We start from the raw sequence: 21,832 nt of genomic DNA on the forward strand, positions 1-21,832 counted from the left end.
GATCCACAAAAAAAGATATACAGCCCATATTTATTTGGATATAGATTTTGGAATGAGAGATTGTCATATTGATAAAAATCGTTCTGTTTACATAAAGTAATTCAACAGCCCACTGATGCTACTGTGATTGTTTCCATTTTGCAGATGTGGAAACTGAGACACAGAAAACCGTCTGCCCACAGTCACTGAAAAAGTGGAAACTCAAATTTTGGGGTTGTGTGGCTTCAGAGCCTGAGCTCAACCATGACTGGCACGCTGAAAAACAAGAACCTTCCAACTCCGGTTCCTGGGCTCTTTAAAAGCCTCGGAACGAGGAGTACAGGCGAGAGCGGAGCAGATCAAAGCGTATGCAAATAAGGACCGTGGGCTGCCGGGAAATTTTCTCTGTGGCTGGCCTCTAGAGAAAGCAGGCGTCCGAGTCCCACGGCGCCTGCGCTGCCCTACCTCTCCTTTCCATTCCGCCCAAGCCAAGCCCTTTTCTTAGATACACCGACCCAAACTGCCCAACGAGCGCAGGCGCCCGGCTGTGGGCCGGCTTCCTTCCCTTCCCTGCGCTTGCGCCGTGGCCCAGTCCAAGGCCATCCCTCGTTCTTTATACGTCAGTTCCTGTTTGTGGCGGGAGAAGGCGGTATTTCCGGCTAGGGGGTGGGAGGGGGCGGCAAGCGGGGGCTGGGGGGAGGGGGCGGGGGGGCCGCGCCGCGCGAGCCGTTGGGCCTGGCTCTGGGAAGGCGTCGCCGCTGCTGCTGCCGCCGCCAGAAAACACAAGGAGCTGTAGCTAGCGCAGCGTGGCGATGGGCGGGGGTAGAGCCCCGCCGGAGAGGCTGGGCGGCCGCCGGTGACAGGTGAGTGCGCCAGCGCGTGTCCCCGAGCGCACCCCCCCGCGATGGTCGCGTCCGGGCCCCCCGCGGTGCCGCGCTGGGCCGTACCACCCTTGCCCGCCGGGCGGGGACCGAGTCCTCGAGCCCCCCCTTCCGGAACTGAGTGGGGGTGGCTGCGCGGGGGCGGGGGGACTAGCCCAGAGGGGCTGGGGGCGGGGGTGGCGAGCTGCGCCGCTGTGGCGGCTGGGGGAGCTCGCCAGGCCTGCAAGGGCCGAACCCCTGAGGGGCTGAGGGCTGAACCGGAGTGGACCGAACCCTTGAGGGGGCTCACGGAGTCTAGTGTCGAGGACTGTGTTATTTGGGGGCTTAAGAGCCGTTCCTATAGTGCATTTAGAGGAGTGGGGCTTCTGGAGAGGGGCCTGTACCAAGTGTGTCAGTGGTGGGGCCGTCTGGATCCTACCACCGAGGCCTGGTGGAGAGCTGGGTCAGGGAGGGAGGGGGGACGAGGAACAGGGGGCAGGACGGGCCAGGTGGGTGTTTAGGGGTGTATTTTGATAGAGCTGTGATACCGAGTGGAGAGAAGGAGCTTCTGCTTTCCGTATTTAATGTGTAGTGGTGGGCTTTTACGTGGAACTCACTCTTGATTGAACTTTTATTAATGATTTTGGGGAGAACTGATGGTTACTGCGGTCCTTTGAACCACGGTGTTGTTTGCTCTGGACTCCAGAATCTGCTCAGATTATTTCTTTTTAAGGTGTGTGGGACATCCTTTGGCAAATTTTTTCCTTCCGGGGAGTGGGGGTAATAGGTCTTAGAAATCACGTAAGTTTTCTGAGCCTTAGGTTCCTTATTAGGGAGGGGAAAGGGTGTTGGGCTTATATTTGAGGAGCTGCCCCAGGACCTGCTTGTTAAGACTTGGGAGAAAGGAGTGTTTGGAGGAATACTCTCCCCTAGGGAGGGTAGCAGGGGACATCTCCATCCTTAGGATTCTAAGACTCTTTTTCTCTTATTTGAAGACGTATTGATTGGGGCTTAGCAGAAGCCTGGACTGGAGCACTTAGGACCTCTGATTGGGTTCCTTTTCAACCTTGTTCACTCTTCCCTTCCCAGAGAAGCAGCCAGAGTTCGTCCTGCCTGAGTTCATCCTTGGTGGGCACCACTGCAAGCTCCTCCATCCTGGCACCACCTTGGTGTTTATGTCTCCTGGTTACCAGCCCAGCTGCCAGTCATGTTTACGCTCCATACCAGTTCTGTGATAACAGTTGGCCTCACGGTGAGGCTGAGAGCTGTTTTCCCAGCTGTTCCTCTCTGCATAGGCCAAGGGGACCTGGATGGGGGGTGCCCCGGCCCAGAGCTCAGGGAGAAATGCTGCTCTGAAAGGTTTGGGACAGTCAGATCCTTCATAGATTTGGTTTCTCTATGTAGTCACTGGATGGGTGTTTGGAGCAGACAGCTCAAAAGTGTGTAGCCACTGCTCCCTAGGCCAACTTGTGACCTTGACTTGCCCTATAACCTTTGCCCTGGGTCTGGATTTCTGGTTGGACTGGCTGAAGTCCCTGATTGATCCTGCTGACTGGGCTGATGAATGGTCAAGGGGGCAGATGGCTGCCTGTGGTCTATAGCCGGTGGCTTCCAAGCTGACTAGCCTCCATGGGTCATGGTTCCTGGAGAGAAAGGTCCCCGAGTCATGTGAAGCAGTGCTCTCTAGGGTTATTCTACACTCAGGGTTTGTTCCTCTAGTCTTCTCCTCCTCCTAACTTTTAGAGGGTTCACTGGATGGGGTTAACAGCAATAAAAAAAATAACCTGAAATTGATGCCTGACATTAAATGAGTGAATTCTCTGTGCCACATTATGTTAAGGACAGTTCACGTAGGTTAACTTGCTGAACACTAGTGTTCTAGAGTGACAGGCACTTTTAGATGAGGAAACTGAGGTACAGAGAGGCACCATTTCCAGAGTGAGTGGATAATTAGTGTTTATTGAGCATTCGCCTCCATGCTGGACATGTGACAGGTGTTTTGCACATATGGTCATGCAACTTTATTTAAGAGACTTCATTTAAGTTTCAAAATTTATCTATTGTTATACCTACTTTATAGAGTTCTATGAATAAGGTAGGGTGATGCCCATTTTACAGACAAGGAAATGAGGCACTCACTGTGAAGTGAAACCACTTCCCTAAGGTCTGGAAATGGTGTAGTTGGGATGTAAACTCTCGGCTCATGTTCGCCCCACAGTGGTCCTTTTGTCAATGAGTAATTGGTAACTGGGCAGTGCTTTTGTGCTTTTTTTTTTTTTTTTTTTGGCCATACTGAGGATTGAACCCAGGAGTGCTCTATATCCGAACTACATCACCAGTCCTTTTTTAAAAAAACATTTTTTTAACTTGAGACAGGGTCTCACAGAGTTTCTCCTCCAGCTGGCTTCAAACTTGTAATCCTACTGCCTCAGCCTTCCTGGTAGCTGGAATTCAGGTGTGTGCCACCATGTCCACGGGTAGTGGCTTTTGTGAGTGGATACCCTGCCTGGCACTGGGCTTGGGGCTTTATCTGGTGTTTGTGTGTGTTGTGTGTAGAAGGCTTGGAGGAGGAATTGCCTTCCCCCAGGTCTTACCAGACCCTGGGAGGCTGGGCTGGGGTTGGAACCCCAGGTAGTTATACCCTGGTGCTGCACACACATCATTGCTCAGCAGGTTGCATGCTGAAGTGGGTCTCTGTCCCCTTGGCCCCTGCCCTAGGCATTTTTTTCCCTTTACTCCTAAGCCTGGATTGCCATGAAGGCAATCCTTCATGGAGTCCAGCATTTCTGGGTTTGCTGGGGAAACTTGGTGTCTTCCTGGAGTTGAACTAGGGCTTCTTTTAGCCCAGGCAGATGTGTGCTAGGAGCAGGATTCAGCAAGAGAACTATGCAGGTGGTGACACAACTACTGGGGACCTGTTAGAGGAATGGTGGGGACATGGGCATGGGCGTGTGTTCTGGCAGTGTCACTTTTGGGCAGTTACCTAGGATACAGCACACATTTCCAGGCAGTGGACTCAGAAAGGCCCCCACCTCAGTCTGTTGTGAGGATTTGGTGAGTTAATCCCTGAGAAGTGCCTACCGTGGTACCTGGATCTGTGGATGTCCCAGTTGGTGACCTCGATTGTGTTACTATGTGCAGGACTCAGGCATCCTGCATTGCCCACCCTCCACCCTGCATCCCCTGCGGCGTCCCAGGATCCAGGCCCAAGCTTGCCCTAGCCAGGATCCAGGCATTTGATAACCTGGTTGCCAGCCTCTGAAGAGCTGCAATGAAGCGATTCTAAGCAGAGTTCACAACAGCCCTATCACCTTTTCATTGTGTGGCCTTGAGCAGGATCCTCTACCATTTGGAGAGTGTTTCATCATTCATGTCATGGGAATGACATGAGTCTCACCCGATAGGGTTATTGGGACGGCTAAGTGGGTTCATTTCTGGAAAGCATTTAAAACTCTGTGGGCAGAACAGTAAGCCTGCAGTAACTGCTTCCTCTTCTCTCTACTTAGGACACATGACAGAGACAGATGCACCCCCAGGTATGCCAGCAGTTCTAGTTTTTATCATTCCTGCTAGGTCGTTGAAGGCCCTTGCTAGTTCACGGGACCATGTCAGAAAACATTAGGAAGAGGGTAGGGCCAGCATCAGCATCTCCATTTTCCAGATCAGAAATGGTGTGTGGTGGACACACAATCAAGTAAAAGCTGACAAACGCAGCTCCCAGGCCCCTTCTCTCTTACCTATAGCTGTTGCCCTGAGCCCTTCCTAGATAAACATTCTAGATCTTTCTAGATGTCAGGCTGTGTGCTTACCCTTCTCCACGTGCTTTTCTTTCTTTCTTTTTTTAATGGTAGCATTAGGAATTCAACCCAGGGCACTCAACCACTGAGCTATATCCTAGCCCTTTTTTTTTTTTTTAAAGAGAGAGTGAGAGAGGAGAGAGAGAGAGAGAGAGAGAATTTTTTTTTAATATTTATTTTTTAGTTCTCCGCGGACACAACATCTTTGTTGGTATGTGGTGCTGTGGATCGAACCCGGGCCGCACACATGCCAGGCAAGCGCGCTGCCGCTTGAGCCACATCCCCAGCCCCCTTTTTATTTTCTATTTTGAGACAGGGTCTCACCTAGTTACTGAGGCTGGCCTCAAACTTGTGATCCTCCTGCCTCTGCCTCCCAAGTCACTGAAATTATAGGCTTGTGCCACTATGCCTAGCTCTCCACCATAGCTCCTAGAGTGACACCAAGGGTGGGAGTTGGTAGGGAGAGTCCTGGAAGAGCCTTTGGGACCCAGGTGAGAGGTATGGATTTTATCCTGAGGTCCTTGAGCTGGGAAAGTATTTCATTCATCCACCACCATTTATTGAGCCTCTACTCTGCCTGGCCTTGCATTAGGTACTGGGTTATGGGGGTACACTCATCAAAATTCCTAACCTCGTGGAGCTGAGGGAGAACAGTGTAAAATAGGTGACTAAGCATGGAATAGTTTAGATGCCAGGCAGCAAATTCAGATTAGATGATGGAGACTTATGGGGAGCTCCCTTATACATGGTGGCAGGGAGGACCTGGGAGCTGATATCAGACAGGCAGGTGGTCCTGTGGAATCAGTGAAGGAACAGCCTTCCAGGTGGGGGCACCCATAGTGGTTAGGTCCAAAGGGAGGACGACTGGATGAGGTGTAGGAATGGACTGCACAGGGGCCTGTGTGACTGGGCGGAGCCCATGAGGGGAGTCAGGGGCTAGGGCAGGCAGGGCCTAGCTCCCTCAGATCCTGGTAGACTGCCAGAAGAGGAGTTTGGAGCAGCCTGGGCAAATTTTAGTTAGAAGGTGACTTCCACCATGAGAGGTTCTCAGGCTTCTCCCTGGAGGCGGGTACATTGACTGAGCTGGGCAGGGAGTTTCACATGCCTCCCACTTCCCCCTTGAGCGGAATCACTGCCTTACGACTGGCAGAGGCCCAATGGTCACCTCCCTTTTCTGTGGTTTTCACACTGTGTTCCCTAGGGCCCATGGCTGTTACCTTTGGGGAGCAAGGCGAGGGGCGATGGGCTGGCTTTTCCACCCACCCCTCCCTAACACAGCCAGCTGGGTGGATGGCAAATAATGCAGAACTGCAGACATTGATAGAAACAGTCTTGCTGCAGATTGTGCCCTCTGCTCAGCTTGTGGACCTGTGATATGCTCAGTGCTGCTGGAGAGTTGGAAAGACCAGGCCTCCTGGGGCACCCTCCAGTGAAGACAGGTGCCCAGCCTGTGGATCTGCAGTGCCACATCAGGTTGTGGTTGGTGTTATAAAGGCAAGATAAGGGGGCATCAGGGGAAGGAAGGGTGGGAATGTTAACTCCGCTTTAGCTGGACAGTCAAGGGTGGCCTCCCCGTGGCAGTGATGGAGTGCTGTGGAAGGGGCCATAGCATGACCTAGGTGAAGACCCTGCAGACTTAAGGAATCAGTTCCACTTCCCACCTGACAGCAGTGAGACCCTCTAATTTGCTCTGGGTCTCCCAACTGGAAGTGCTGGTTCCAGGTGCTGAATTTGGGTGGTCTGGCCCCCGGGGGGGGGGTCTCTCCAGCACATGAAGAGGCTCAGTAACCCTAGGTGGGCTTGACCCCTGATGTTTTCTGAGGCTTGATCTGGAGTATCATCCTGGATGGAACAGAGCCTCCCTCAGATGAAACCTCCTGGGGTTCCAGAAATCCCCTGGGAAGTGGGAATGGGAAGGAGTGTCTTCTGCAGTTGCTCAGGCTTCGGAAGGACCAGGAACACCCCTGTCTGGGCCTCTCCAGCTTTCCTGAGCTCTCAGAGCAAGGCCTTCAGCCATCAGGCCTCTGGGCTGCGTGGTGGGGTGGTTCCGTGGCAGGCTCTTTTGGACAGCCAGCCAAGCAGCGAGAGGCCCAGCTGGGGAGACAGCTCCACAGCAGGACCAGGAGGGAGGGAGGGAGCGAGTATGGGAGGGGACAGAGTGGGGATCTTGGCCTGGCCCCATTGGGACAGGACCCACTGCCAGCTTAGCACCCACAGTAGGGCCTGGGTGCTCTTGAGTGCACTGAGCAGGGACAGCACGCCAGGGCCAGCCAAGGAGAGACTCCATGTCAGAGGTTCCTGCAGGAAGTTCCTCGAGCCCAGCCGCCCTGCCTGGGAAGCTTGTCTACAGATGTTGCTTCTAAGGGTGAGGCCAGAAATCCAAGCCTTCCTCTGCTTGCCACCCTGTGCGCCCTTTCCTAATGGACTGGGGCTGCTGCCACTGCCTTGTTCCCCTTATTGGCTTGCTCTCAGGCTCCTCACTGACTGGTGGGTTATTGGCCTGCCCTCACCTCGCCTGGACTGCCTAATAATCCAGGCTGAGGACAACTAATGGCAGAGAGCTCTGCTTCTGACACCCCTTAGTTACCATGGAACCCTGGGGACCTTGGTTTACTTCTGAAGGGCCTGCCCAGCCGGGGTGTGGGAGGGCTTAGGGAGCTAAGGTGTTAGGGAGCATTGACCCCATATGTGGGAGGCTGAGGCAGGAGGATCAAAAGTTCGAGTCCAGCCTTGGAAAGCGTCAGCCTCTTGAGAAAGTGCTTGACTTACTTGAGTTGCTGATTCTGGGAAGGGAGGCTGGGATTGATGGGCATCTGAGAGTAGAGAAGGGCTCTGGGGACAGCCAGCTTGCACTTGTCTGTTGGCAGGGTGGGTTCATAGTTGGAGCCTTGGAAGAGTGGGGGATCTGTTAGTTGAGGCGCTCACCTGGGAGGGCCCACCCTGAGCTGCGATAAGTACCCCATGCCAGTTAGCCAATTAGTTTACAACCTGTACGGCAGCCTTGGGGGTGGACAGTGTTGTCACCCCATTTTGTAGATGGGAAACTGCGGAACTGAAAGCTACATAGCCTATCTGTGTTGTTATTGAGAATTGTTAGTTGAGTGGCCTCTCTATGCTGGACATGGCTCCGAAGCTGAATGTGTCTCCCTTCATTAGTTGTCCCACAGCCTGGGAACTCAGTGCAACTATTATCTCCCCATTTTACAGGGGAGGAGATAGAGGTACAGGGACACATTAGATCAGTCAGTGTCAGTGACCGAAAATTTGGACCCAGTTCCATCTACCGTACAACTGTCCTCCCCCACTTTTTGGTATGAGGCATGAACCCAGCAGGGGCACTATACCACTGAGCTATATCTCCCGGCTTTTTTTATTTTTTACTTTGAGACAGAGCCTTGCTAAGTTACCCAGGCTGGCCTCAAACTTGGGATCCTCCTGCTTCATTCAGCCTTCTGAGCAGCTGGGATTACAGGTGTGTGCCATCACATCTGGCTCCACCTGCCTTTATAAGACCAGATCTTCTTTTGACAGATATTGTGTTAATGTTCCTGGGGTCATCACAGTTGTAATGAATTCTTTCTTGCTTTCTCTTCTCCTAGGCAGTTGGCACAGAGTAGGCATCAGTCATCCTGGAAAGGCCTCCTTTGGATGCCAGCTTGAGCGTTGGGGTGTGACTGCTTCTTTCTAACCCCTACTGCCTGTGCAACTCTGATCTTGGCACATCCTTTCCCTAGAGACCCCTAGGGGCTGGGAGAAGAGAGGAGACTGGGAGGCACATCCCTCCCCTGCCTTGACGTCTGATTCCTGAATGGCCACAGGAGCTAGCCCATGGCTGGTTTTGGTCATTTGTGTATTCCAGTCTACCACCAAATATTTATTGAGTCCCTATTCTGCCGTGTGTACTTTTGGGTGCCCGGGAATGGTACCTAGCCTATCAGAGGGTACGGAGGATGGGAACATATAGAACTGGGTTTGGAAATTCCCCTGAGGAGGGAGCGTGCAGGCCACGGCAGGAAGCCCCAAGGGGTGGGCTGGCAGAGTCGGCACAGGTAGAGCCCTGAGGTGAGAGAGACCTGGGTATGGTGGTGACATAGAGTTGATCAATGTATCAGGAGATGGGAGGATGAGAGGGCCCGGGAACCAGACAATAGTGAGGAACCATGACTTGGACCCCAAGAGGAGGGACAGACAGGTAGGTGGGGAGGCACTGTGTGAGAGGGAGCTGGCTGGATTTAAGTGGTGGCTCAGAAGATGGGCGAGGGCAAAGAAGTAGGCCATGTTCTGCTTTGGAGGCAGGAGGGTCCCTCCCCCAGCTTCTCATGCTGGCATCCAGGGGCCTTTTAATGTCTACTTTTTTTTTTTTATCTGTATTTTCATTTAGATGATATTTTCAACAAGCTAATGTAGGCATGATGAAAGTCATCTGGATGATTCCTTCTTACTTCCCTGACCCTGACTGAGGCTCAAGATGGCCCTTGATTTCAGATTCACCTTTGTGTAATTGCTGCTGCTTTCCCCAGGCACTGGTCTTATCCCTAGCTGTGCATAAGGCACATCTCAGTGGGTTCCCATGACAACACGGGGTTGTCCCAAAAAATTTTGAGGTAACATAAATATATGCTCTGTCTGATGGTATTAAATCCCATTTTACAGATGAGGGAGCTAAGGTTCAGAGAAGCAATCTGTGAAGCCTGGAGGTGGTAGAGTCAGGATTGGAGTCAACTGGAGGTGTGAGTTTGGGCCTCCGAGTCCTGCTCCAGTTCTCTGAGGTGAGCTGGTTGGGGTGTTGGAGAGGGATTGTAGCATGGGAGCTTCTCTTATCCAGGCGGGGTGACTGGCCTGTTCCTCCTCCTACCTCAGACTCCAGGTGTGAGTTTTAATTAATTAAAATTAAATAAAAATAAAAACATAATTCTTTTGCCGAGGCTGCAGTTCAGACTCTCAGTAACCACATCTCTGTTCTGTTGGGTGCCTCCACCCTAGGCTCAGCCCATCCCCTCATGGGCTCACTGTGGTTTTGTGCATGTGGCTCTCTCTGAGCCTTAGTCTCCTCATCTGTATAACAGGGATGTTGTACTGTCTACCTCTCAGAATTGTGGGGAGGATTCAACAGTAGTGTGTGCCTGGCACTTTGTGAGCACTTACTAAATATTGGCCCTGGTCACTCCCTGCCTGTTTGCTTTTAGGTGTCCTAGAGGTCAGGTAGGAACTCAGGCCACCAGGCCCTGCTTCAGATTCAGAGGTCCCTGGGGGTGGGGAGGCAGATGGTGATGACACAGAACAGCATGTGTGCGGGAGGTGCCCATTCAGCCTGTCTGGAGGGATCCTGTTGTGTGTGTGAATGGACACAGGTATTTGTGTGTGTATTGGGGACAGCTTAGTTCTGCAGAATGACTGGAGTGGTAAGTAAGAGAGGGCTGCCCAGGGGTCAGAGACATAGACAACAAGAGAGTAGCTTTGGCTTTATCTTTTGAGCGGAGGCAGAGAGAGGTAGACACAGGACTCAGGGTCTGACAGTAGGAGCCCAGTCTACTTGACTGTGTCCTGGCCCTCTGTCTGTGGGGAATCAATCTCATCCTTGATTTCTTTATCTGTCAAATGCAGGTTCTTTGGTCCCCACATGGGACATGTGATGGAAGTGTCAGGCTAGTGCACAGGGCTTATTCTGGGTACAGCTCCTAGAAAGGAAGACTGCGACACAGCCCTGCCTATTGAAGACCAGCACCCTGTACTGATGTCGATGGTTCCATGTGCTGCCCCCTCCCTCTGCCCACCTCAGGCCAGCAGGTCTCCATCTTACTCCTATGGAGAGCACAGCCCTTGCAGGGGCATCCACAGTACTGCCCAACCAGGCTTATCTGTACCATATTTCCTGTCCCTCTCTTTTCTACTCTCTCTCCACCTCCTGGTGGAGCCTCATGCTCCTCACTTCTTGGCCTTGCTTGTCTTCTCCTTGCATGGAATCTTCTTCTTTTTTTTTTTTTTTAAAGAGAGAGAGAGAATTTTTTTTTTTATATTTATTTTTCAGTTTTCGGTGGACACAACATCTTTGTTTGTATGTGGTGCTGAGGATCGAACCTGGGCCGCACGCATGCCAGGCGAGCGCGCTACCGCTTGAGCCACATCCCCAGCCCCTGGAGTGTTCTTCTTCAGGACTCCATGTGGCTCTCATGTTTTGGCTCAGACGTCACTGTCTCCATGAGCCTCTCTCTGATCACTCTGTATAAAGTTGGAATCCCTTAACCTTCCTTTACATCTTATCTCCATAGGCTGCTTTTCCTATAACATTTGTCAATCTTGGATATATTGTATAATTCGCTCCTGAGTTTATTTTACTGCCTATCCCCACATTCCTTAATGGTAGGGGTTCTGTTTGGGTCAGTGCTGCATCCTTGGTGGCCAAGACAGTGCTGATACAGTTATTGCCATGTTTGTGGAGTGAGTGAATGGAGGATTTTTTTGTTTCACCTTCACGTGGCAGAACTCTGAGCATGAAATTGTGATTCTGTTTGCCACCCGCTCCTAGAATGAATTAAAGCTCTAGGCCTGGCCCGTACTGGGTGTGGCTGGGAACACAGTGAGGACCAGGGCAGACTCTGTTCCTGCCATGTGGAGCTCCCAGTCCAGCAGGGGAGGCCACATTACCCAGATAATCGTCCAGGTGGCTGGGCATTAGAGGTAAGTGTGGTGAAGGGGAGAGAAGGCCAAGCTCTGAGGTCTGCTCTCCCGAGGAAATAAGCAGTAAGCAAATGAAAATGGGTAAATAGCATGTTGGTCAGGGCAACAGCATGTGCAAAGGCTCTGGAGTGAGAAAGCGAAGTCTTCAAGGGACCAGGAGAAGGGGGAGTTGTGTGTGTTAGAGCTGCTGACCTAAGAGGCTGAAGAGTGGAGGAGGGACTGAGGCAGATGGCCCTGGCAGTCTCCAAGTTGGCCTTAGATGTGCACCTAGGAGAGGGCTTGAGTAGCGTCAGAGTTGTTCTTGGAGGACCCTGCTGGCTATGGCCTGGTGCTCTGTTTGTTTGGAGCCCATGGCCAGGCACCATGACCAGAGAGACTCAAAATAATTTGACATAGTTTCTGTGGGTTCGTAAGGCTCTGAGTGGCAGTATGGGGAAGGTGCATGTGGCGGGGGAGGCAGAGAAGACGAGGAAAGCTGTTCTAGTGCTTATTCTAGTTCTGGTTTCTTTTGCAGCCTGCCCACGTCCTCCTCCTGTCCCCATTTCCACCTGCTCCAAGTAGACAGATGGGGTAGGTGGCAGGGTAGGGAGGGTGATGAAGAGAAAAGTCTCTTTGACGCCACCTTCTCACCAAGGAGGTAGAATAGGTAAAAATTCACATGTTCAGAAATATACAGTGTAGGAAGTGAAGTTCCCATGTCTCCACCTACCAGAGGAGATCGTAACATCTGCTGTGTCGGCTCTGTTGGGAGGATTAGCTCATCTAATCCTGCCACAGCCTTGGAGGCCTACACTCTTATTATCTCTAGTATATGGATAAGATGAGGAAAGGGACGGTAACTTGCCCAAGGTCCCAAGGCAAACGGCAGAGTGGGGTTCAGAGTCTGATGTTTGGTTTATGAGCCTGCCTTAACTCCCACATCCTGCAGTCTGCCTCTGTTAGTAGAGCCCCTCTGATCTGTTTTTCCCTGCCCTGATGCCCAGGACACTGTGCCCTGTAAGTCTCGTTGTTGATCTGTAACTCATTGGTTTTCTGAAAGGATGCTATAGGTGAATTGTATGCATGGGTCATGAGCTGCTTACACCCTCAGTAACATCAGAATGGAGACAATGTGGTGGATACCTGTTTGTGTTTCAGAAAAAGGGGTGACATTATAAGTTCTGCCAAGCATCAAGCCTTTTGCTGAGTGCTAAAGGTCTCGGTGCTGGTACTGCCAGGCTGGTATTTGTGTTCAGGATTGGTACCACAGAGAATGTTGCTGAATAGCGGCACCCACTCCTTGGGCTGGGAGGACTGTGTTGAGTTCTCCCTGTGTGAGCCTGTGGTGGAGGAACTGCTGATGTCTCTGTTTCACAGCAAAGGGAACTGAAGCTTGGGAAGGTTATAAAGTGGGGGAGCAGGGACCTGAATTCAGTCCCCCTAACTTGAAAGGCCATCGGGTACGGTGTGAGGTGAAGCCCGGCTGCCCCGGGTCACATCTCAGTTCTGTTCTTTCCTTTTTGGGTTGTGGGGCCAGTCGTTTCACTTGCGTTCTTCAATTTCCTTATTAAAGGGGAGGTGGTAAAAAGTCTACTTTGTAGTGCTGCTGTGTGGGTGAATGCTACCTAAGTGAATGCTACCTGGTGAATGCTACCTAAGCATTTGCTGAACTTAGTGGAGTTGTCATGTTAAGCATTACTGTAGTACCAGACCCCTGTCAAGGGCATTTAGGTTGCTTCCAGATTTTTACTATTACTGTGTTTCTCATCTCATCTCAGAAGCTAAGCAGGTCAGGCCTGCTTGGTGCTTGGAAGGGAGAACTCTGTTTCTCAGCTGAGATGGCTTTGCTCCCAAGGGGACAAGTGGTGATGTCTGAAGACATTTTTGCTGACCACAACCAGGGGAGAGTGTTATTGGCTTAGTGACTAGAGACCAGGGATGCTGCTGAACCTCCTGAAGTACACAGAATCCCCCACAATAGGAATTACCTGGCCCCCAATGTCACTAATGCCAAGTTGAGAGTCCTGCCTTGGAACTCCGCCCTGGTTAGCTGGGGTTGTAGCTTGTGATAGAGCACTTTCCTAGCACGTGTGGGGTACTGGGTTCAATCCTCAGCACCACATAAAAATAAAAAAATAAAGGTATTGTGTTCATCTACAACTAAACAAACAAAAAAACAACAACAACAAAACAACTCAGCCCTGGCACAGTCTTATGTAGGAAAGACTCCTCCTAGTACTCGCATGTTCTTTAGCTCATTAGTTTTGCTGAAATGCCTTCACAATCCATGGGCCAGTTTCCAGAGTGGCGAGTAGCAGGTAAGAGTGTTACTTCCCTGCACTCTGCCCTCTATTCCCATAAGCAAACGCTCTCTACCATGATAGTTTCCTTTGAATTTTACCTCTTGAGCAGGTCCTGGGGAGCTATAGGAAGGCCCAGATAAGAGGACAGGTGACAGAGGCTCCTGAGGGCCTCACTGCCACCACTTCAGTAAGGCACAGCAAGGAAGGAGTCCCTGGCCCACTGCCACCAGCTCCAGGAGATGCAGATCCCTGATTTCCCTGCCGCCCCGAACCCATATGTGCTGCCTGGCATCTAAACCAGGTCAGTGAGGGGGGCGAGGGGGCGTGGAAGGGGGGGGACGTAGCTAGTGGCAGGGAAGGAATGTTTTTTGAGCTACTGCTGTGCACAGGGCCCTCTACAGACACTCATTCCTCAGGTTTTTAGTTAAGTGCCCACTGTGTGCCCAGCACTGCAAGGCTGTGGGAGTTCAGCGGTGACCAAGATAAGCAAAAGTTCGTGCCCTCGCTGTGTTGACATTCTAGAGCAGAGAGACAATAAACTGATAAACAAGTAAATATATATAGGATATAAGTCTGCAGTGATACAGAAAAAAAAAAAAAAGAAGAAGATAAGGGGAGGCAGGGATAGGAGCTTAAGAAACATTAGACTATTTTAGTAGAGACTGGGTCAGTCCCCTGAGGGAGCGGGGCACACAGCGGCCCTGGGGTGGTGTCCTGGGGTGGCTCAGGAGCTATGGTAGCTGGAATGGATGCCTTTGGAAAATCAGTTGGGGACAGGGCAGACCCCATAGTGTCCTGGGGCTCCTGTCAGGACTTTGGCTTTTGCCCTGGGTCACTCTAAAGAGGCAGGAACCATAATGACCCTAGCTTTATAGGTGAACAAGTGAGGTTCTGGAGGACCTGGCCCCTTCTAGCTGCCCAGCTAGGACAAGGTGGTCATCTGAGGGACCCTTTATGCTCACCTCTGCCTGGAATCCTGGGCCCTTGTGGCATCGTTTGAATCTCAAGGATGTAGCCTCTGAGGGGCTTCAGTTTAGAAACCATTGAGAAATAGTCCCCTGAGCCAGACAGATGGAAATAAAAATGTTTTAAAGAAAATTTAAAGTAATTTATTATAGAGCGTTTGCAGCATAGAGATAAATTAGTCAATGATACCCATGTAATCAGCAGCTCTTAAAAAAATTAATACAACCAGGGCTGGGGCTGTATGTAGCTCAGGGGTAGAGCGCTTGCCTTGCATGTGTGAGGTACTAGGTTCAATTCTCAGCACTACATAAAAATAAATACAATTTTAAAAAGAAAAAAATAAATGTTTAATAACTAAATAAAACATCACCAGCACAGTCAGAGCCTTGTTGGGTTGCCTCCCATCTCCTTTCCAGTTGCCTCCCCTCCTTCCCCATCTAGACTGACCACTGTGTGGTCACACTGTGTGTGATGATTTCATTTCTATGCATAGGTCAAGAAGTTGCCTCCAGCTTCCTTGTGAGGGGTCAGGCCACCACTCCAGTGGGATCAGTGTACACATGGGAGCACCAGGGGTGTCACTTGCCTGTGGTCACATGGCCAAGATACAGCCTGAGGCTGAAACTCAGTTCCTTGGGACTCAGAGGCATCCTTGTGCACAGATGGCCAGGCCTTCTTGAGGGGGAAGGGGGAAGAGCCCTGCTTTGGGATATAGGAGGAGGCCCAATTTGGGCTTCATGTCATCTGAACTTCCAAACCAGGGTTCCTCTGTATGGTTACTTCTTTTGTCATAAAATGCAGAAAAATACATGGAAGATACTTTCTACAGTGCAGTGGAACCAGTGGTTGTAAAGCAGGTCCCAGTGTGACCACAGGGGAACATTGTCACCTCCCAGAGTTTCCCTAAGACCCTGCCTTTGTGGCATTTGTTGACATTTGTTTCTCCTTGATTTTTTTGCAGAGGAGAAAGACGTTCTTAAACAGCAAACAGCATGGCCTGTCCTGTTTCCATCTAGCTGTGAATGGACTCTCACTGGCTGTGTTACTTTGTGTCTGATTTCTTCCACTCCATCTAATTCTGTTATGCCTCCTCCCTGTGGTGTGAGTGGTGTTCTTCTGTAAATATTAATTCACTCGTTGATTTATCCAATCTCTTGTGGGTGGAATCCTGGCAATCACTAGGAATATTGCTCCTGTGAACCTTCTTCTATGTGTTTTTTGGTGAACAAATGTATTAATTTCTTCTGGGAGACTGGAATTGCTGGGTTATGGGGTAGGCGTGTGTGTGTATTTTGTTGTTGTTTTGAGATGGGGTCTCACTGTGTTGCCCAGGCTAGTCTCCCACACCAAGGGGTCCTCCTGCTTCAGGCTCCTGAGTGCTGAGACGATAGGTGCATCCCACCATACCTGGTGAGATTTTAATTCTTACTGCCAAACACTTTTCCACAGTGGTTGGGCCATTTTGTACTCCTCCAGTAGTGCATAGAATCGTGATTCCTCATATCCCTGCTGATGCTTGGTGTTGTCAGTTTTTTTAATTTCAGCATCCCATACAGGTGGTTTTAATCTTTATGTCCCCATAACTAATGAGGTTGTGCCTGTTCCCTATTCATCTGGGTGTCCTGTGAGTTGCCCTTTCTCTTTTTGCCTTGCTTCCCAGGTGGCTCACCTCTGGTCAACAGCTGTAGCCCTGGCCAGAACCCTCAGCACACTCATGCATGGGCATCCTAGGAAGTAGTGAGTGGGGAAGAGCCATACAGGCTCCCTGCAGAGGGGGTGCTGCCTGCCGAGTGGCCAGCGCAGAGCCCTGCATGCTGCCTGGGTTCCCTCCTGCCTGCGTCCTAGGCCTGCACTCCCTGGTGAGCAGGCTGTCCTCTTGGCCATGCCGCCTGGTGTTTCATCACCACAGGACTGCGTCACAGACACCTCAGCCGAGGCGCCACCCTCAGTGGGAGGACGGGGCAGGATCCAGGCGGGACACAGGGGATCTTCCAATTCCTCCCCCTGTTCTCGCCTGAGCTGCCGCTGGCTTTTTAGTTGCTGAAACAAGACCATAAAACGTGACTGTGGCGTGCTGAGCCGCTGCCAGGCCTCCACCACTCAGCTGGGAGACTCGAGGTAAATGGCTTCCCCTCTGAGCCTCTGTCCTTGCCTGGGCACAGTTACGGCCCCTCTGGTGGGGTGTTACGAGCACTCAGGAGAGGCTCTACAGGAGTGCTGGCACCCTGCCCAAGGCCACCCAGCTGGGGATGGCTCGTGGACTCTGGAACCCTGACCACTCTCGGTCACACCTGACTGCCTTCACTTAGCTTTTGAATAATGGCAGCCATGTATTTGGCTTTACCAGGTCCAGATAATGGGTTGAACCCTCTTCCCACAGTAGGTGCCTGAGTGCTGCTTTGGAGCCTTGTGCTACTGGGTTGCAGAGGCTCCGAGAGGTGATGTTGTTGGGCCGCCAAGAGGAGCTGAGGCTGGACCTGGGACCCCTGTTCTCTTTCTTCCTCAGCTGAGTTCTCCATCTCAGCTCTTTGGGAAGTGAACTCAGCAGGGGGAAGTGTGGTGTCCACCTCAGCTCCCCACCACACCTCGGAATACCTCGAGTGTTTTCTCCTGGCTTTGCCCGCACCAGCTCCTTCCTGCCTTGGGGACTTTGCATTCACTATTCCTCTGCCTGAAATGCTTTTCCCTGTACCTCTGCACTCCTCACTCCTTGGTCCCTCAAGGTGTCTGCTCGTGGGTCCTCTACGCTGTGCGGCTCACACAGCACCCCACTCCCTGCCTGTCTTTCTCTTTACTTTGTTTTCCCTCTCAGTGCCTTTTTGCCAAAGCTGACATGGTTCTGAATGTGCGTGGTTCTGCCTTCTCCCCAGAATGTGAGCTTCATAAGACAGGGCAAGGGCTGTATCTTAGTGATGCTCTATCTAGCACCCAGGACAGTGTCTGAAGCTTTAGGATACACTCAGAAAGACTGGTGGAATGAGTAGAATGCAGAGGTTTCTGCAGTGATCTCTGATTTGGGCTGCTGCCTTGGGAGCCGTGATTCATTTATCATGTTCAGCTGGTATTGGTGCTATGCTGGACACTGAATCAGCTTTGACAGGGGTGGGGAGAATTGCCAGAGGTGGGTGCACAGAGCACTGGGAGGCTTCCTGGAGGAGTCACTTTTTGACTGAGACCTCACGGTGGAGGGAGAAGGCATAGGGGATGTAGTCTAGGTGACAGATGCCTGATTTTTTTTGGGGGGGGTAGCGAGGCATGTTAATGACCATTGCCATTGTCTTAGCCTTTGCTTTCTGGTTGTGTGTCTCAGCTCCCACGGGGCCTCCTCAGTACAGCACGGACTTTGTTCTTGTTCTGAGCACATTGGGGAGCTGTGGAAGGGTTTTGAGTGAGGAGAGGGACAAGGTCCATTTAAAATGGAGCTGTAGGGATGAGAGCAGAGGCTGTGAGCCCAGGGAGGAGGCCAGGGCTGGAGGAGGGGGCTGTGGGGACTGGGCCGGTGCTGGGGCTGGAGGCGTGCAGGGTGAGTGCGCAGGAGGCAGCAGGGATGAAGGGCGGCAGAGCGGGTCCTGAAAGGCTTTGGATATCAAGCTGAGGAGTTTGACTTTTTTGCCAAGGACAATGAAGGGCCACAGAAGGATTCTGAGCAGGGAAAGAACAGAGTCAAATTTGAGAGTCCTTTAGCTGCTGAACAGGGGATAGGATGCAGGGGGTGTCCAGGGAGGAGGTGGAGCGTGATCCCATTAGCCAGGCCATAAACTGGGAAGGGAACGGGAGGCATGGGGCCAGGCAGTCACATTGCAGATTGACATTGTGGGGAGAGAGTGGAGGGTTCTAGCTGGCCTGTATTCAGGGTCTGAGGTGCCATGCCTGCTTACAAGGAGGCCCTTATTGCTATTCCCAGCCCAGAATCGTTGCCTTTGCATCTTAGGAGTCCAAAATGTGATTTTCACCGTCCTGTTTATGTCCCTGTCGCTGTCCATCTTGCCTTTCCTCCCGCTTCCTCCCACTTACCTCCCTTCCTTCTGCCCAGGGCCTGGGCAGCCTGCCACCGTCACATGCCAGGCAGTAGCGTATCCGGCCCACCAGCTCCCCTGGGGCACGAGAGAAAGCTGATGCCCATGGTGTCCCTAGAGCCAGCTGACACTTCTCTGGGGGCCACCGTAGCTCCTGACCTGCTGTCCGCAAATAACCTCAGGCCAGGAAAGGCAAAAGGCGCCTTGAGCTTCGTGGCTCTAGTCCAGGCCCCTGGCTCCAGGTAGGGCCCAGCTGGCAGCTCCTTGCACCCTTCTGCACTCCGCTTTGGGAACCTGAGATGAGGCAGCAGCCTCGGCGTCCATCAGTCTGTCGGCTGCTGGTCCCTGAGGGCAGAAGCAGAGGTCTTGGGGAAGGGACCACAACTGACTCCTAGGCCCAGACAGGCGCATACACAGTAGGTTGCTTGTTCAGGACCCCAGAATGCCACGCTTGTCTTTTCTTAGTCCTCTTGGTGGGAGCAGGGAGGGAACTGAGGCTGAGAGAGGGGCTTGGGGTAGTCCAGCATGGGGTGGATGGACATTTATTTTGCTGAAGGTGATAGGTTGGTGGTTCTCTGGTTTGGAAAAGAGAGAATGGGAATGAGAGAGAAAGAGTATGTGTGTGGATATATGTGTTGTGGGACAGGCAGATGCTGATAGCTGTGAGCACACCCTCCACTTGGTGCCCAGGGCTGTGTGATTCACTCTGGGTTACCTCAGTACTGGGGCATGGGAGTGATGCACCGGGCAGGGCCATAGCTACCTCAGTGACCGCCCAGCCAGCAGGAAGGGTAGCAGGAGGGGCCTGAGTGCAGAGGCCTGACCACACATAGAATTGGGGTCTCCGGAGACCTGGTTATGTCTCTGCTAAGTCTGGGCCCTCAAGGGCAGGGCTGTCCCCCATCTTCACTGGCTATACCTGGTGCACAGCAGGCCAAGTTGCCAGAGGGCCTCAGAGTCTTGAGTGTCCTGAGGGAAGGGGCTGGGGCGGAATGTCTCCCACTCTGACATGCTCCTTCTTGTCTTCCAGACTATATCCACAGCACCTCCTGCATGTCCTGCTGCCCTGAGCTGTCCCAAGCTAGGTGACAGCGTGTCACGCTGCCACCATGAATGAAGTGTCTGTCATCAAAGAAGGCTGGCTGCACAAACGTGGTAAGGGGTGGCTTTTGCCCATTTGATCATGTGTCTTCCCCTCCTATCTTGACTCTTTTGGCATCTGGCACCCTGAGAGGTGGAAGCGTAGGGTGATTACTGACCCAAGGAGTTAGTGTTTGTAGCCTCCATGCCACTAGCTACGTGCATACCACTTCATGGAATCCTTCAGGGTCCCTGGGGAGGGAGCTGAGGATCTACTGGGGCTGAGTGTCCAGACCTAGCTGGACACCCTGGACGAGCCACAGACCAGGCCTCAGGCTCTGCCTTGCATCAGCGATCTTGTTCATAACCCCTTTTTGTTTATTTATTTACTTACTTATTTATTTATAAATTTTGAGACAGGGTCTTGTTAAGTTGCTGAAGGTCTCACATAATTGTTGAGGCTGGCCTTGAACTTGTAGTTCTCCTGCCTCAGCCTCCTGATTTGCTGGGATTACCTGAATGCACCACTGCTCATTTAATAGGTGTGGAAAGAGGCAGAGAAAGGAAGTCACTTAATTGAGGGCAGTATTCAACATTCATTCAGCAAATATTCGTTGACATTGTCTCAGGCTTTGGGACACAGTGGCATCCTCATAGAATTCACATTCCAGTAGGGAATGGGGACAAACAACAAATGAGTAGACATGTGATAGTGATAAGTGCTGTTATGAGAAAAACGTAGAAACTCTGAGGAGCAAGGGGCCAGGGAGATGGGCAAGGCAAAGGAGGCTGCTTTGAGGAACCCTGGAGAAGGTGCAGGAGTAAGCTACACAGATAGCTGAGCAGGGGCGTCCCAGGGGGAGGGACAGCAAGGTCAGGGCTCTAACATGGAGGTGATGCCTATTGCGTTGTGTTTTTGCAGTGCTGGGGATGGACCCAAAGCCTTATGCACATAGGCAGGTACTCTCTCTTAAGGTGCCATACAGCCAGCCCATGCCCATTGTTTTCTAGGAAAAGCATGACTGGAGCGCAGTGAGCAGGGTGAAGTGGAGGAGAGAGGAGTGACATAGCTCCCACCATGTTGGGCCCTGTAGGCCACAGAAGGGACCTTGGCTTTAACTCTGGGCAGTAGGAAGCCCTGAGTATTGTGACCCATGGTGTGACCTGATGCAGTGTACTGATGGGAAGTTGAGGCGCTAGTGAAGTCATGGGTGGGGAAGAGACTAGACCTTAAGACTCCCAAAGTTGCCTGTTCCCTGGGCCAGCCACCAGGTGACCCTGGGATGCAGGCAGGAAGAAGCACATGCTATGAAATGGCTTTGTCTATAGCTGAATTTTTAGTAGCTGTTCTACTTGCACTTCACTTTCTTTTTCTTTTTCTTCTTCTTTTTTTTTTTTTTTTTTTTTTTTTGGTGTGTGTGTGTATGTGGTGGTGGTGCTGGGATTTGAACCTAGAGCCTCATGCATGTCGGGCAAACACTTTACCACTGAGCTATCTCCTTAGCCCCTCCCTCTACTTGCACTTTCATCCATTCAGCAAGCATTTATTGATGGATCAGTCCCGGTGGTTCAGGTACAGTCCCTGTGGATCAGTCCCTGTGGTTCGGGTGCCAGGGTTATAGCAAAATCCCGTATTTGTGATGATATCTTACATTCTGGGTAGGAGGCAGGTAGCACCCAGGCTGATGTGAGTATGCTGTCGTGGTACATGCTGTGGAGTAGAACCAGACAATGAGAGAAGGATGGGGTGTGAGGTGGGCAGGAACTTGGAGACCCATCTTAATTTCAGTGGTTAGGAGGAGGCCTTCACTAAGAAGAGGATGTCTAAACGAAGACCTGAAGGAGCCAGACTTGGTGGTGCACACCTGTAACTCTAACTGTTTGGGTGGCTGAGGTCAGCCTGGGCAATTTAGCAAGACCCTGTCTCAAAGTGAAAAAGAAAAAGAGGTAGGGATGTAGCTCAGTGGCAGGGTACCCCGGGGCTCAATTCACAGTAACCAGGGAAAAAAAGACCTGGGGGAGGCAGAAGAGGGCACCACAGCTCACTGGGTCAGGGGCACATGGACAGAGGGGATGGCCAGCGAGTCCTGAGGTGGGTGAGCAGGTGATTGATGGGATTGACCCTGTGGACCAGGAGAAGAGAACCATTCTGCCCTGTCCCAGTCCACAGACAC

General features: G+C 51.8%; 1 protein-coding gene across 6 annotated transcripts in view; it reads left to right on the top strand.

Moving 5' to 3' along the window:
• Positions 1 to 658: 658 nt before the first annotated feature.
• AKT2 (AKT serine/threonine kinase 2) overlaps positions 659 to 21,832 on the top strand; it is a 50,032-nt gene continuing 28,858 nt past the window's right edge. The window contains exons 1-3 of one of the 6 annotated variants that reach the window (XM_081275466.1): positions 659 to 842; positions 9,290 to 9,405; positions 19,609 to 19,733. In XM_081275466.1, coding sequence (XP_081131592.1) covers positions 19,688 to 19,733 — 46 coding nt within the window. In that variant the 5' untranslated portion in view covers positions 659 to 842; positions 9,290 to 9,405; positions 19,609 to 19,687. Of the gene's footprint in view, positions 843 to 9,289; positions 9,406 to 16,599; positions 16,681 to 18,621; positions 18,821 to 18,879; positions 18,995 to 19,608; positions 19,734 to 21,832 lie in introns of those variants that run through there. The other 5 variants (XM_081275470.1, XM_081275465.1, XM_081275467.1 and 2 more) reach the window with 5 other exon arrangements.

Source organism: Spermophilus citellus (assembly GCF_964194105.1).
Source record: "Spermophilus citellus genome assembly, chromosome: 18".
NCBI classification, from domain to species: domain Eukaryota; kingdom Metazoa; phylum Chordata; class Mammalia; order Rodentia; family Sciuridae; genus Spermophilus; species Spermophilus citellus.